Below are 17,422 nucleotides of genomic sequence, written 5' to 3'. Positions count from 1 at the left end.
TAGAGCCCTTCCAGAATCCCAATTTAAAAACCTGAGATATTAACTAGGGATTCTACTATGCATGTAGTAATATCTTAAATATTTTGTTGTCTAGTTTTCTCATAAGTTTATATTGTATAAACTTTTATTCTATAAGACATTTAGGAAATTTACATGGTCAGTTTTTCATGGTGGTCTCTTCAGTATAGAAAGTGTTGGTTAATATTTCACATTTTTAAGAATAGAAGAAAATGTGCATTGATCTTGTCTGTAGTTGGATAGAGACACTACAAGGTTTTGAATACTGATGAATCTTAATCTATCAGAGTAACCATTTTGTTTTATTTTCTTCTTTTAAATCTTTCTATGCTTGCCATTTTAGGATTGTTCAAGGATAGTTTTACCTTGAATAAGGCAAGGACATACTTCATTGACAAGGAAAATTTGGTTTAACTGTTCAGAACCATATGTGTGCGGTACATGCATATAAGGAATTTTAACTTGAAATTGGATAATTCCCTCTTTATTTCCTTCCACCTTTGTGTGTGTGTGTGTGTGTGTGTGTGTGTGTGTGTGTGTGTGTGTGATCTTTATGCTCAACCTTTGCTTACATGCCTTCAGAATCATTTTTATATGTTAGTATCAGTATATTCATATGGGAAGGATTATTTTGTTGCTTATTTGTTCTCTTTTATGTACAATTTCTTGTTGAATCAGAACTCAACTGAGGAGATGTGATTTTCTTTTAAATACATATCTTCTTCTGAGGCTGTAACAAAGAAATGGTGCGATGAATGAGGCTATAGTCCTAGAATGAATGAGTGATTCCTTATGCTCTTGAGAGCGTGTGAAGAGATTTAATTTTTTTTCCCATGTTCTTGGTACCAGAAGAAATTCTTGAAATTGCCTCGATGATTATATGAGCCCATAGTCCTTTAGCTGAAAAGCTAATTGAAGCTACTTTACTATTAGTAAGGCAAAGAAGTAGGAAAGTGGAATTATAAAGAGGATAATAATAGAAAAAATTAGAATGAAGGAATTGATATGAAGTCGAAGGGTTTGGTTAGAGTCACTCTTCTAAGAAAAGATAATGTTGCTCTTTGGGGAAGAAAATAGTATTTATTTTGAAAACAAAACACAAGTAATCTTCACGTAAAATTATATTCATGTTTCTTTTTGTACTTAAGATTTTAAAAAAATTGAAACCTGTTTCCATAGACTTAAATGGCTTATATATTATAGACAAACTCTTAGGTTATTCCAGAACAAATTATGTATGTCATAGAATTACACTGATATATCATCTTCTTTCTAATGATTACAAAATTGACAATATCTTTATATTGTTGAAGCCTCCTCCTAAGTCACATTTCTTTATGCATTTTTGAATCCTCCCCCTTAAGTGGACCTCTTCCTGGTTTCTCCCCCAGGAAGAATGTATTTGCATTGTCCTCCTCCTCCTTCCCATCTGTCTAAATCTTAGTTGCCCTTCTCCTATGTGAAGTTTTTCCTACCCACTCTGCCCACAGTAACTTACATATTAAAACAAGATTGAGATCTCATGTAAAGCATGAGCATTATGCTTAATAAATTGTATCGGGGATTTTTATTAAGTAGATTTTAGGTGCTCTTATCATATACAAAAATAGATAAAAGAATTGAAAGATCTGTTCATCTACCTAACTATAGCGTCTGTGTCTGTCTGTCTATCTATCTCTCTATCTATCTAGCTTATAATTTCATGCTATAATACTTGAATATATGAGAGAAAGGTCATTTTAAAATTGTTCTGGAAAGTTTAGGTTTATTTTATTTAACGTTATTCTGTTTAGTCTTTAACGGAAAATGGTAACTCATTTGTCTGTCATACTGAGTACCAGACATACTTTATCTATGGCCTTAACTATGGCCTTGACTTGATAAAACTGTTAATTCAGGTCCCATGAGAAGCCTATAACAATGACAAGATTAAATATATAAGAAAATATTAGTTAGAATTCCTAGCCCAAGCAATAAGGCAAGAAGCAAGCATAAAGGGGATCCAAATAGGGAAAGAGGAAGTGAAACTTTCTCTCTTTGCAGACGACATGATTCTGTATTTAAAGAACCCTACAGACTCTACTCCCAAGTTGCTTGGGCTGATTTGAAACTTTTGCTATGTAGCAGGGTATAAAATTAACCCTCAAAAATCAACCTGTATGCCAACAATGAGAGGATTGTGGCAGCAATCAGGAAAGCAACTCCTTTTGCAATAGCCTCAAAGAAAATAAAGTACCTAGGAATTAACTTAACTAAGAATGTAAAGGACCTATTGGATGAAAACTTTAAAACCCTGAAAAAGGAAATTAAAGCAGAACTGAGGAAATGGAAAAACCTCCCATACTCCTGCATTGGAGGAATCAACATCATAAAAATGGCAATCTTGCCAAGGGCTATCTACAGATTCAACCTAATACCCATCAATATCCCAATGTCATTCTTTAAAGAAATAGAAGAAGCAATCCAAAATTTCATATGGAATAATAAAGACCTCGTATAGCAAAAACATTTCTTAGCAGAAAGAACAGAGCAGGAGGAATTTCAATACCAAACTTAAGACTTTTATAGAGCTATAGTCACCAAAACAGCTTGGTACTGGCACAAGGAGAGGCCTGAAGACCAATGGAATAGAAATGAGAACCCAGATATTAACCCACAGACCTATGGCCACCTAATCTTTGATGAGGGAGCCAAAAAAACAGAATGGAAGAAAGACAGCCTCTTCAACAAATGGTGCTGGCAGAACTGGTTAAGCACCTGCATAAAACTAAAGTTGGATCCTTCTTGTCACCCTGCACCAGGATTAACTCCAAATGGATCAAAGACCTCGAAGTAAAAGCCAATACACTGAAAACTTTACAAGAAGGAATAGGAGATACACTAGGTCTCCTTGGCACAGGTCGAAACTTTCTTAATAAAGACCCAGAAACATAACAAATCAAAGATAGTATGGATGAGTGGGACTGCATTAAACTACAGAGCTTCTGTATGGCAAATTACATAGCTAACAAATTAACTAAAAAGCCAACAGAGTGGGAGAAAATCTTCACTAACCATACAACAGGCAAAGGCCTCATATCTAAAATATATCAAGAGCTCAAAAAATTGAATCACTCTAAAACTTATCTCCAAAGAAACAACCATCCCATTAAAAGATGGGCCAAAGACTTAATGACAGTCTTGTCTGAAGAGGAAATAAGAATGACCTATAGACAAATGAAGAAATGCTCCACATCTCTGGCCATAAAAGAAATGCAAGTCAAAACAACTTTAAGATTCCTTTTCACTCCAGTTAGAATGCCATGAGCAAGAAATCCAACAACAGATTCTGGGCGGGATGTGGCCAGGAGGGCTCACTACTACACTGTTGGTGGGAGTATAAACTTGTTCAACCTCTATAGAAAGCAGTATGGTGGTTCCTCAAAAGACTAAACATAGAGCTCCTCTATGACTCAGCAATTCCATTACTGGGCATTTACCCAATCGTCCAGAAACAAGGACATACTAAATCTACTAGCACAACCATGTTCATTGCAGCACTATTTGCCATAGCAAAGATATGGAAATAACCCAGATGCCCCTCAGTTGATGAGTGGATCAACAAGATGTGGTATTTATACACAATGGAATTCTATTCTGCTGTCAGAAAGAACGATATTGCCCCATTTGTAAGGAAATGGAAAGACTTAGAAAAAATCATATTAAGTGAAGTAAGCCAGACTCAAAGGAAGATAAGCTCAATGGTTTCCCACATTTGTCATAATCAGTAGAAACCTTGGGCTCTCTTAGCAGAGATTTACAATAGAACAAAACCTAGATACATAAGGTCATATAGTATGACGCTAAATGAAAGGACCTCCAAGATACAGAAACAGGAGCCATATATGGTATGACTGTTGTTCTTAATGTACTATGTTACCTCTCATCTCTTTTGTTGTCCTTTGGTTATCTCATATTGTTACAGTATCTTATCTTGTTATCTGATATATTGTATATATGTTTATTTGATTATTTGAAATTGGATAGGGAAGGGGGAAAATAAGTTGACAGGAGGAAATGGGAGGGAAAATGGAGACAAAAACATGAGTATGGGTATCAATGTTTGTGAAGTAATGCACCTTCTATCTGGTGAACATAATGTAACCCTTCTATTAATTACAATAATGAAAAAAGAAAATACACGAGCCATATAATGTGTGATTGATGTTCTTAATGTACTTTGTGTGTTATTTCTCATCTCTTTTGTTGTCCCTTGTTTATACCATACTGTTACAGTATCTTACCTTGTTATCTGGTATATTGTATATGTTTATTTGAAATAGCATAGGGAAGAGGGAAAACAAGATGAGGGGAAGAAAGGAAATGGGGACAAAAACATGAAAAGGGATATCAATATTTGTGAAGTAATGCACCTTTTATCTGGTGATTATAATGTAACCCTTCTATTAATTACAATTAAAAAAGAATATTGAAAAAAGAAAATACCAAGAAGCCAGGCAGGGTGGCTCATGCCAGTAATCCTAGCTACTTAGGAGGTTGAGTTCTGAGGACCAAGGTTCAAAACCAACCCTGGCATTAAAGAACAGGAGACTCTTATCTCTTATTAACCACCAGAAAGCAGGAAATGGGGTGTGGCTCATGGGACAGGGCCATTGCCTTGAGCTGAAGAGCTCAGGGACAATACTCACGCCCAGAATTCAAGCCCCGTGACCCACAAAAAGAGGAGAGAGAAGAGAGGAGAGAGAGAAGAGAGGAGAGAGAGAGAGAGAGAGAGAGAGAGAGAGAGAGAGAGAGAGAGAGAGAGAGAGAGAGAGAGAATAAGGAAGAATTGGAGGACACTCACTAAGAGAACTATTAGAGTATAATTCAGTTCTGTCCCAGTGGGGAAAATGAAGGAAAGTTTGGTGAAATGTTGCAACCTAAGCTTCAAAGGGAAGTTTGGCAAGATCAGTGGGGAGACATTTGCCAAAGTTTAGCTATGATGTCTTTTTTCATTTGGTGCTTATCTTAAAATAAATGTTCATTCATATATACCCTAAGGGATATCTCTATTCCTACTGTTTCCTTCCTTATAGAGTACTTAATATTTATAATTTGTGTGTGTGTGTGTGTGTGTGTGTGTGTGTGTGTGTGTGTGTCATAGGACTTGAACTGTAGGCCTGGGCACTGTGCTGGAGATCTTCAGCTTAAGGCTACTACCCTACCCTTGAGCCACAGCCCCACTTCCCAATTTCTAATGATTAATTAGAGATAAGAGTCTCATGGCTTTGTAGTGCCTGGGGTGGCTTTGCATGGCTGGCTTTGAACCGTGATCCTCAGATCTCAGCCTCCTGAGTAGCTGGGATTATAGGCCTGAGCAACCGTGCCCATATTCATAAATCTTTTCAGGCTAAACACCTTAAGGAAAAGGCCCTTGCTTTTTTCATTTCATAGAGTTCCTGAGTCTCCTGTATCATGTCCTTAAAATAACCTTCTAAAAATATAAACTAAGTTATGGATAACTACACATAATTACATAGTAGTTCATTTGTAATGGAAGCATCAAAAGAAATCTTTAAGGATATGGATTCCAATTATATTTGAATGTTTCTTTTATTTCTTTTAAAAGAATATGTCAATATAATTTTAAATGGTTGTCAAGAGATTTTTTTAAATGTGTTATATACAGATAAACATAGGTATTTAGGAGTTTTATTCATTAGATAAGAAAATTGTTTTCTAAGTGAATATTTGTGAGTATATCTAGCTATCTACATTTGTCTCCAGTGTTTAGATTATTTTATGTCAGTGAATCTCCAGGTTACCAGCTCATAGGACAGCTTTAATGATCTTTTCTAAAGTCAAGTTTTATTATTAGATTCAACCAAAATTATACTATGATAATGTACAAACACGTATGTATGATGTATGTGTATACATGCATACTTGACTTACAGGAGAATTTTACGTACATCTTTTGGTTTTATGCAACTATTTTTGAAGTGGTTTGCCAGCATGGTGCGTCATTACCTCCCAAATACTTCAAATATTTTTTCTGATAAACAAGGGTATTCGCTCACATAACTGAAACACTCAACTCAGTTTATTAATATGTATATATTAGCTGCTATCCAAGCTTTAGGCAGCATTACAGTTTTAAGGATAGTTTAAATATTTTCTTTTATATAAAATGTTCAAAATCACTCATTTAATTGCTTGTCTTCTACATTTCTTTCAGTCTGGAATAATCCTAACCTTTTTTTCCCTCCTTTCATGGATTGATACTTTTGGAGATTATAAGCCAGTCATTTTTGTATTTTTGTTATATTTGTATTTTGTATTCTCATATAATCTCTTATTGTCATTTGTTTTGGTGCTCAAATTTTCCCCAAAACTAGCCAGCAGGAGGGCTTCAAGCTGGTAGCTATGTCCTTTTGACATAGTCCATTGTTCTTTGAGCATGACCTTTCATTTTTGTCTCAAAAAGCATTTTCTGTGGTCATTTCTCTGTCCCATCTCTAGAACTTACTGTTTCTCCAAATGTCCTTGTTGCTTTAACAGCAAGAAACATGGATTTGAATGTTACATTGATCATTGTTATTGAGGGTCTTTGCAAATAGTTTTATAGGACAGGGCAAGGGAATTCATACACACATATATATATGTAGATACAGATATATGCACATATATGTTTTTTTTTACCAGTCCTAGGCTTGAGCTCAGGGCCTGAGCACTGTCCTTGGATTTTCTCAAGGCTAGAGCTCTACCACTTGAGCCTCAGCACCACTTCCGGCTTTTTTCTATGTATGTGGTACCGAGGAATCGAACCCGGGTCCTCATGCATGCTAGGCAAGCACCTTAACCACTAGGCAAAACTCCCGGCCCATGCACGTATATGTTATAGACATCCATTTGAGTCTGTATTTTTTCTTTTCTATTAAGATATTACTTACAACAGAAAATGTATCATTTTAAAAAGTTAATTCAGGATTTGAAGTCATGATTCAATTGGTAGAGTGCAAACCCAATGAACCAAAGTGTCAGGTACTGACTTCTAATCCCAAGAAAATATACAATTTAATAGGTTTTATATCAATAAATTTATACAACTAATGCCAGTATTTAATTCTATAATATTTCAATTAGTCTAGAAAGAAGTCTGTACCTAATGGAAGTCATTTTCTACCACCTTTGCTCTCATCCCCTAGAATTGTTAATCTATATTTTGTTTTTATATTTTCATCCTGATACTACTTGTTGAAGTCTGTTTGGCTAGTGATTTTTATAAATTAATTTGAGTCTGTATTTGTCAGATGAAGTCACTTAAATCTTTGGTGATCAGCAAATAATTAAAAAGAGATTTTCCGGGGTCCTAGAGCTAGTAAGTCTCTCCTTTTTTGTCTAAAGGCTCTGTAGTGTGTTTAGAAATGTCTTTCCATTTTTCATGTGGACAGCTGTATGCTCTGTTTGCTTTTATTTCCTCCTTAGGAACAGTTTCAAGGAAAGCCAGAAGTGAGAGCTTAGAGATTTCTCAGGTCTTTCTTAGAATGCAGGAACCTTGAACATTTGCACAACCCTATAAATAAGCATCATTCTTTAGGTGTTTCTACTCAGAAGCATCTATGAAATTTTCTGAAGTATTCTTTTTAATGAAAGCTTTTTGATTTGTGTATTATTTGCCCAAGTTCTTTCCACCATATAAGACAGCCACAGAACTATACAATTGCTTTTAAGTGTTTTTTGACAAAGCCCCTGGGGAAAAGACTTCATACTGGGTAAGTGATGCATGCAGAATGTTCTCTGGAACCATCAGGCAGGTCTAATAATTCTCTGGGAATGAGACTTAGCAGGAGCTCTAACCCTGTTTTGCTCCCTGACAACTGCCAGACTGCTTGTTGTCACTGCAAATGCAGGCCATTACTTTTCAAGGTTATCACAGACCTGAAGGGTAAGAGATGACACTTTAAGGCAAGTCAAAATAATGTTTTATTACATAAATTAATATGTCTATGATGTCTATGATTTGTTCTAAAAACTAAGTGCCAGTGATTATATATAGAGATTCCCTTCTTGAACACTCGTTTGTTAAAAATGTCATTTGAAATATGATGTAAAAAATGCCACCAATAAACTGTTTTGTTTTATTCTTCTCTTGTCATGCTTAGGATGGAACTTAGTGCCTTGAGCATGTTATACAAGTACTGTATCACTGAGCTACATCCATAGTCCAAGTCCCTGGACTTGCCAAGACTCATTTGTTTTTCAGGAATAAATACTTCCTAGACCACTTCAAGCAGCTGTTGGTAACTTTAAAAAGTGCTAAAAATATTAATTCAACAATTTTTGCCATATAATTTACTATAAGGGAAGAGAACATTCTCAGAGGTCTTGTTCTGCCTTCTTTCGCTGTTGTTTTTGCCCTATTTGTTTTTATGTCTTGCTGCACGTGCTATAAAAACTTAAAGATTCATAACAATACTTTTAATTCCATTCTGACATTAGAGGATTAATTTCAGTATAACAAGTCATTCTTAATACAGTCATTCATTTGAGCAATATCTTCATGTCACCAATCTCCCATTATTGCCACGTTTCTCTTGCATGCAGATTCTCTTTACTGCTGTTAAGCTCTGATATCCTGTATCAATATGTCATGAAGTATGGACTTTACTACATCCTGTCATGCTCTGAGAGTTTGAACTCTTATCAACCCACTTCTCTACACTAATGGCTTTGTAAACATGGAGAGGTTCTTTATCTCTGCCATTTTTTTTTCTTTTTGCCAGTTCTGGTGCTTGAGCTTAGGGTATGAGCACTGTCCTTGGGCTTTTTCAAGACTAGAGCTCTACTACTTGAGCCAGAGCACTACTTCCAGCTTTTTCTATGTATGTGGTACTGAGGATTGAACTGGGGTCTTCATGCACACTAGGCAAGCACTCTACCAATAGGCCAAACTCCTAGCCCGGCCATTATTTCTTTAGATAATATTGTGAATGTTATATTATACAATTTCAGATGTGAAAAAATGTCTTTGGTTGGCATTAATACATTGGGCTTCATAAAGTAAAAAAGAGGCACTATATAACAAATTGGTAACCTGGTGTCTCTGAGACACCTATAGCAAACATATCCCTCTCAGTAAGGCACTGGATCTAAGAATCCATAAAAATATGAGTAATGAGAAGACTCCAACTAGACACTTCTATGTTTTCCCCTAATGATGGAATACATGGGATACTGGAAGGAAGGACGCAGTCATTCTTCTAGATACCAGAGTATAATTCCTACCATTTATCCATCACATTACTGTGTATATGATAGACACTTTATCATCACATGAATTTGTTAGAACTGTTGTTATTACCTTTATGTCTGAGATAAAGTTCTCCTTTATAAAAAATCTTTAAAAGATTTATTTATATTTACTATAACCAATTCCTCCCTTCCTATCCCTTCATAAACTAGTTGTATCAATGCTCTGAAAATAGCATTGATCAAAAAAACCCATAGCCTGTATAGAAACATTAATGATTAAATTTGCCTTCTTCCTGATATGTCAGCAACATCTGAAACTATTGATCACTTTTGTTTTCAAGTACATTTTTCTTTCTCTTCTTTTCTATTTCTTATTTTTTGCCATTCCTGGGGCTTGAAGTTAGGATCTGGGCACTGTTCTTGGACACATTTTGCTCAAGGCTAGCACTCTCCCATTTGAGCCACAGCGCCACTTCCAGCGTTTTGTGTATGTGGTTCCTAGAAATCAAACCAAGGGCTTTGTGCATGCTAGGTGAGTACATTACCAGTAGGCCACGCTCCAGGCCCTCTTTTTATTTCCTCATATATTTTTTATTGTAATTAATAGAAGGGTTACATTATATTCACCAGATAGAAGGTGCATTACTTCACAAACATTGATACCCTTTCTCATGTCTTGGTCCCCATTTCCCTCCCCCCACCTCCACCCCTCATCTTGTTTTCCCCCTTCCCTATCCAATTTCAAATAACCAAATATGCATATATACAATATATCAGATAACCAGATGAAATATTGTAATGTTATGAGATAAGCAAGGGACAGCAAAAGAGATGAGAGATAGCATAGTACATTAAAAATAACAATCACTCATTATATGACTTTTGTTTCTATATCCTAGAGGTTCCAGGCCCTCTTTTATTATTATTTTTGTTGAAATTCAGAAGCTTTATTTAAACTTTTAAGTAGTTGTATAAAGTAGAAGCCATTTAATTAAGCAGTTTATGAATACAATACATCTTGTCGCCTCTTCATCATTCTTACCCATCCCTTCTTAACTGCATTCTCCTTCTCTTCTCCAATTTGTCTTTCCTTTCCCCTTGGCCCCACCCCATCCATTTTAAGTACCCGCTTCCTGGTGATTTATTTTGCTGAACTTTGATTTTGCCTTTCTAAGAAATTACACTATTTGAGATCTTCATTGAATCTACCTTATTTCAGTTAATACATTTGTATATACTTGTATATCATGCAACATATTTACTTAAAACTTTACACACTAAAGTTAGCTTCCACATATAAGGGAAAACATGCATTTGTTGTTTCTCTGGGCCCAACTTAGCATAATTTCTTCAAGGTCTTCCCATTTCTTCACATATTGTATGATATCATTCTTGCTAATGGATACATAAGATTCTATTTTGTATATACACATTTTTTGATCCATTTGTCCATTGGTGGAGTATCTGGCCTTGAGAACAGAAGCTCAGAGACAGTACCTAGGCCCTGAATTGAAGCCCCAGGACTGACACCAAAGCAACAAGAACAAATAATTTTTGTGGCCCTAGGATTTGAATTTAAGACCTTCCACTTTCTAGGGATGTGCCCTACTGATTGATCCATACTCCCAGCTGCTTGCTTTTAGTTAATTTTCAGATATGATCTCATTTTTCCCCCCTAGGCCAATCTGCATTGCAGTCCTTCTTTATGCCTCCTGTATAGTAGGGGTGGCAGGTAGGAGCCATAATTTCCAACTTTCTTATTGAGATAGCTTCTTGATAACTTTTCTGGACGCACACAGTATTCTTCCCAATCATTTTCTCTCAAGATGCAAGACTTAAAAGCATGTGCTACTGTGCCTGGCTAAAAAAATTTTTTAGGGGATTTCTTAACAATGGAGTTGGTGTACTTTACTGACACTGTATTGATTGTGGCTGTCTGAGATTCTCATAACCATATTCCTTTCATGGGATATGTGTTGGTTTTTAAAGAAATTACCAGTAAATGAACTTCTAGAAAATGATCTGTTTATCACTATGGACTATGTGTTCTAAGTACTGAAAGAATCAGAAAACAGACAATTAATAATGATTCTCCAGGCTTGGGGGAAAAGTATTTTAATAATGAGGAATATTAGGTACTGAAAACTTTTAATAAGACAACTCATTTATAAGCAAGTTTGAAAGTATGGAATTGCAGTCTGGGAATATACCTCCATTAATATTTTACTTGGTTTTCCAATGTTTCAGACCCTTTCAAAATCTAATAATTTTTGTTTTAACCAGTAACAATTTGGATTTTATTAAATAAAAACATTCTTATTGATTTTTGTAGGTTAGTGGCAGAGATAACCTATTTCAATTTAAGTCTAAATATGATTATTTATGATACATGCTTTAATAACAAAATAAACAATTGATGTATACTTGTATATTGAAACCTTGATATATCTTTTATGTATTTGTATAGTAGAGCTACTACTCAGGTTGAAATCTTAAGACAAACTATTTGGTTTTTTTCATATATTTTTATTGTAATTAATAGATGGGTTACATTATATTCACCAGATAAAAGGTGCATTACTTCACAAACATTGATACCCTTTCTCATGAGTTGGTCCCCATTTCCCTCCCTCCAAAGACAAACTATTTGAATGAGTATTTTGATATTTAAATCTAATATTACAATTATGACATTTAATGAGATATTTTAACCTAATTTGTATATATGATTTCAAAAAGCAGTAACAGAAATAACACCCTTGTGATTCCAGCTTAAGAATGTTTTACCATGATTTTTTATTGTATTTTATTGTTGGGGTAACAAATAGAGGGGTTATAATTACATTTGTCAGGTAGTGGGTACATTACTTCTTGAACATTGATACCCCTTCTCATGTTTTCTCCCACTTTCTGGTTGTTTTTTTTAGATTCAGTCTCCCTCTATACTACTCAACTTTCTTTCTGAATTTTGTAATTATCACTCCTTTACCTTTTCTCACTACAGGCATCTCTTTAATTCCTTTTTAGATATTTAGAGAATACTTACCAAACATAAAATGTTTGTTATAGTTTCATTTTATTCATCTGAAATTGGTTACATATGTTAGCCAGCATGCAGATTCAGGGGTTATCACATACTAATATGCAAATGTTAGTGGTTATTTAACTAGAGAAATTTAGCTAGAGAAATTAATATTAAAGAATTATTTGGGGCTGGGAGTTTAGTGGTAAAGTGCTTGCCCAGCATGCACAAAAAACCAGGTTCGATTTCTAGGTACCACATACAGAGAAAAGCTGGAAGTGGTGCTGTGGCTCAAGTGGTAGAGCACTAGCCTTGAGAAAAGTCCAAGGACAGTGCTCAGGCCCTGAGATCAAGCACAGGACTGGCAAAAAAAAAAAATTATTTTAAAAACCATTTGTATTATTATTACTATACTAAAATCTTTATTTACATTTTACCTTTTTTTTAAAACAACCAGTGGATTTCAATTTTTGTACCTCTGGAACCTCATTTCATTCAGGTTATTATGTCATTACTTAAAAATAGATTTTCCTTCATATACTTTTTGTTTATTTTACAGATTATATGATAACAGATCTCATTTTTAAATAGATTCCATACTTTTGTTCTGTTTTGTTTTTGCCAGTCCTGGGCTTGAGCTCAGGGCCTGAGCACTATCCTTGGGTTTTCTCAAGACTAGAGTTCTACCACTTGAGCTACAGCATCACTTCTGGCTTTTTCTAGGAATGTGATACCAAGGAATTGAACCCGGGTCTTTGTGCATGCTAGGCAAGTACCACTAGGCCAAACTCCTTGGTACCACATACACAGAAAAAAGCAGAAGAGGTACTGTGGCTCAAGTGATAAAGCACTTGCCTTGAGAAAGCTCAAGGTCCATGACTGACCAAAAAAAAAAAAAAAAATATATATATATATATATATATATATACACACACACACACAGTTTTTTAGTAGAAGATGTTGTTCGACAAGAAAGATTAAAGCATAACAGTATTTTTTAAAATTATTCAGCAAAACCCAATAGTAAGTCATGCTATCAGTAGTGTAGGCCTAGTGAAGTGCTGGTGGCTCATGCCTATAGTCCTAGTTACTCAGCAGGCTGAGATTTGAGGGTCACAATTCAAAGCCAGCCCAGGCAGTGAAGTTTTTGAGACTCTTATCTTCAATTAACCACTAGAAAACTGGAAGTGGTGCTGTGGCTCAAGGGGTAGGGCAGTCACCTTGAGCTGAAGAGCTCAGGGACAGCACTTTGGCTAAGAGTTCTGACAAAAAAAAAAGTAGGATAGGTTTGAAAAGTCATTTTATTGCCTCTAACCTATATTCAGAACATAAAACAACTAGAAAATTAACACGGCTGTTTTTCACATTTATCTTTGACTATTTAGAGAATAAGCTATAGTCACTGAATTATCTTCTCTGAAATATCGCAAGCCTTTATTTTTATTGAACTTCTCTTATAACAGAAATGGTATATAAATAATGGCACAACTTCCAGAAAGCATTAACCATATTTGCAAAAATGGATCAAACATTTGTCATAATTATGTAGGCTTGATTAACAAGCATGATGAACTTTGGAGACTCATAGTCTTAAGAAATCCTCAGTGTGTATCTTTCATGGTAGAAGAAGCTTTGAGAATACCTTCTCACTCTAACACTGCTCTCTCCTCACAAATCTGAGTTCCCAGTTCATAGGAAAAGAAATGACACAGAAGATTATAATTAGAAATGCTTTAAATAAAGATAAGATTAAAAACATACCCCTCATTTCCATTTTCCTCCTCTATACTTTTTCTATAGACTTCTATTTCCCACCCCCCAAGATTCATGAGCTCTGAATAAAGATACAAATTAAGCCATCAGAAATGTGGTTGCATTAAGGAAAAAATTAAATTAGTAGGAGATGCTAACTTATTTAAAATTTTTTAAATTAGACAAGGCTCTGGAAATTGATGATAATGAAGACACACTTCTTTCAAATTTACTAATGATTCTGATGATCTATTTTTCTCTCATTCTAAGGAAGTGTGATAATCATTAGCAGTGAAAAAGATAAAAGAGAACAATAGTGTTATGACTTTATGTTGATTGAGTGATTATTGTTTACTTACTCAAAGACTTGAAAGGATTTACAGAATTAAGATTCATATAAATAGATAAATACAGAAGCCAGGAAGAGTGGCTGTTCTAAGCTACCAAAGATGATGAGCTCTTTTCTAGAGTTGTATAATATATTTAATTATGAATTCCTTAAAGTTAAGGAGAAAATTAGTTATATAATGTTATCTATTAACATACACTTTTTTAAAGTGAGAATTCCAAGTTCTTTAGACTCTGAGTGTATTACATGGAGTCTAGTGTTGGATTGAATGGTTCCACTGACTACACCATAATTAGGAAACTTTTGAGGCTAAATGGTGATGTTATTAATATCTTAGCACTTATAGTTCTGAGACATATAGTGACATGATACATTCACTTCAATTTTCTGCAAAAAGTACAAGGAAGTGCTAAATGTTTCTTCCATGTCCATCACAATATATGAAAGGAGCCATTTTATGGAAAACAGGGTAGTAGTTTATATGTCTTTTTTTGAAAGATTTTATTAACACTAATTTTTACATTATATTTCAAATGGCACATTTAACAAACATATAGGTATTTTTGAACTTCTAGTTGCCTGTCTCTCAAAATAGCCAGTCTATATTATACCTCAGAAGCTTCAAGACTTTGCCCTTCTAGTGCATCATAATTGTTCTTCTCCACCCTTTGCCCTTGAAATCATGATCTCAAACCATAATCTTTCAAAATTACTTTCATTTATCTGAGCTTTTCTTTATTTTCAAATTCTGAAGATAAGCCTCTAGTCGAATATTCAGCTAGAACTTTCAGTTACTTTAGGAAACATACTATGTCTTTGGGTCATCCTCAGGAGCTACAGGTAGACATTCTAATTGCAAAAGTCTGAAAATGCGATAAAGGTTCCTCAGTCACTATAGCAGCCTATGTAGTTAACACTTACGTTAAACTCTGCATTTATAGTATTTCCTTTCACTTTCTCTAGGCCTACTCCGTGTTTGATGAAGAGATAGGGTACTGTCAAGGACAGTCTTTTCTTGCTGCTGTACTTCTATTGCATGTAAGTAATTTTCCATCTGATAAATAGCACAGTCCTACCAAATTTATTTTCTACTTGGTTTCGTTCTTCCTTCAGATTTCCCATTTGCCTGATGAAGATTACATATGGCATATTTGTTTGAAAATGTACCTTGGGTGATAAAGTAAAAGATCTGATGTCAAGGACAGACAGAATAGAATTAATTTAGCTGCCTAGAAAAAAATAAATTGCATGTTTGAGTGTATTTTTAACTAAAACAATCTAGAATACTGAAGTCAATGTAATTGCTCAGATATACAAACTTGGCGAGTATGAAGCAGTGTACTGTGACAAGAAGGTCTTTTACATTTTCTATGATTTATTTTTACATACTGCCTTTTCTGACAGTCACCTTTATTTAACTGAACATTTACTGAGCATCAATTGTGGGATCCTGGCTAGAAGTGGGATTACAAAGATGAATCATTTATAATTTGTGTTCTCTAACACTTTACAGTTCCAGATGGGGCACAGATAATGTACTGTAAACTTATTATTTTTTTCTCTTCTGAGTCTGTATTGATTTTTCTGATGACAGAAATAATACATACTCACTTGAGCACTTATTGTGTGTGAAGCAAAGTAAAACACTGGGTAAGATAATAGGAGAATTACCCAATCCAGCTCTGTCAGAACTTTCAGAAAAAATTTTCTGGAGCTGGTGGATGTTTTGCAATAATTTATGTTTTACAGATAACTTATTTGGGGATAACAAGAGGGTGAACAAATAGCAAATAATTCTAGATAAAAGAAACCGAAGCCAATATGTGGAAATAAAAGGGAACTATATGCAAAAAGAGCATATGAATTTATAGTTGGCTGTGGGAACTACATGAAGGAATGCAATGGTGGTAAGATGGGCAGAGATCACAATATGGGGATTTTATAGTCATGTAAAAAGGTGACTTTGTTCTAGAGCAAAAGAGAAGCCATTGATTACTTTGAAGTAAGGGAATAATATAATTATATTTTCTTTTGAGATAAATTCTTTCCATATTTGTGTAGAGTGGCATTAAAGAGAACAAAAATCAAAGAGGTGGGTCTGGGAGTTTGGCCTAGTGATAGAGTGCTTACCTAGCATGCATAAAGACCCAGGTTCGATTCCTTGGTACCACATACATAGAAAAAGCTGGAAGTGATGCTGTGGGCTCAGGTAGCAGAGCTCTAGCCTTGAAAAAGCCCGAAGATAGTGCTAAGGCCCCGAATTCAAGCCCATGACTGGAAAAAAAAAATCAGAGAGACTAGTTAGAAAATACCAATCTAAGCAAGGTTCCCATGCTAGCTACTCAGGAGCCTGAGATCCAGAGGATCATAGATCCAAGCCAGAGTCAGAAAAAAAACTTCATACAATACTGTCTCCAAAATAACCAGCAAAAACCAGGACTTAAGGCTTGGCTCAAGTGGAAAAGTGCCAGCTAAGCAAGTGAAGTTGAACAAGCAAGCTGAGTGAGCATGAGTCTCTGAGCTGTAACCCCTGAATTGCAAAAAGGAAAAGATAATCAATCTGAAAGATATTTAGAGCCAGAAAAAAAATTAGAATTAGTAAATATTCAGCAGACACAACTGGTAAGTTTTGTCGATAATTTAGGAAAAGAATGGTCTAAGGTCTAGTTTTCTAGCTTTTGTGGCTGCCTGAATGTACTAGTATTTCTACCTGAGATAGAAAATGTATCCATTGAAATTATATGGAAGAAGTTTAGAGGTTGATAATAAATTTTGTTGTTAAATTTGAGATCTTTCTGAGGCATCTACATAGAACTATCCAGCAGTCAGTTGGGTTTTGGAGACTAGGGCGGGGTGGGGGTGCGGGGAAGGAGAATCAAAGCTGAAATCTTTTGACTAGATCCGATAAAGTAAGAAGGATAAATAAACTAAAATAAACAAAAAGAAGTTCAAGGACACCAAGCATTTCAGTGATTAATGAAATGGAACCCTTGAAGTTTAGTTTTCAGTAGGGGAAAAGCAATGCATAGTGTTAAAAGTAGCAGAGA

At 35.0% G+C, this 17,422-nt stretch overlaps 1 protein-coding gene across 3 annotated transcripts in view; it reads left to right on the top strand.

Annotated features, from left to right (window-relative positions):
- Positions 1-17,422, top strand: part of Rabgap1l (RAB GTPase activating protein 1 like) — a 452,094-nt gene that overhangs the window by 240,047 nt on the left and 194,625 nt on the right. For all 3 annotated transcript variants that reach the window (XM_090340389.1, XM_090340388.1, XM_090340390.1), the window contains one exon: positions 15,339-15,413. In XM_090340389.1, the coding sequence (XP_090196515.1) occupies positions 15,339-15,413 (75 nt within the window). The remainder of the gene's footprint in view (positions 1-15,338; positions 15,414-17,422) is intronic.

This window comes from Megascapheus bottae, chromosome 10 (assembly GCF_031878675.1).
Source record: "Megascapheus bottae isolate mThoBot1 chromosome 10, mThoBot2.hap1, whole genome shotgun sequence".
Classification (NCBI taxonomy): Eukaryota; Metazoa; Chordata; class Mammalia; order Rodentia; family Geomyidae; genus Megascapheus; species Megascapheus bottae.
Note: the sequence above shows the minus strand (reverse complement) of the source record. Positions and strands in the feature narration are given on the sequence as shown.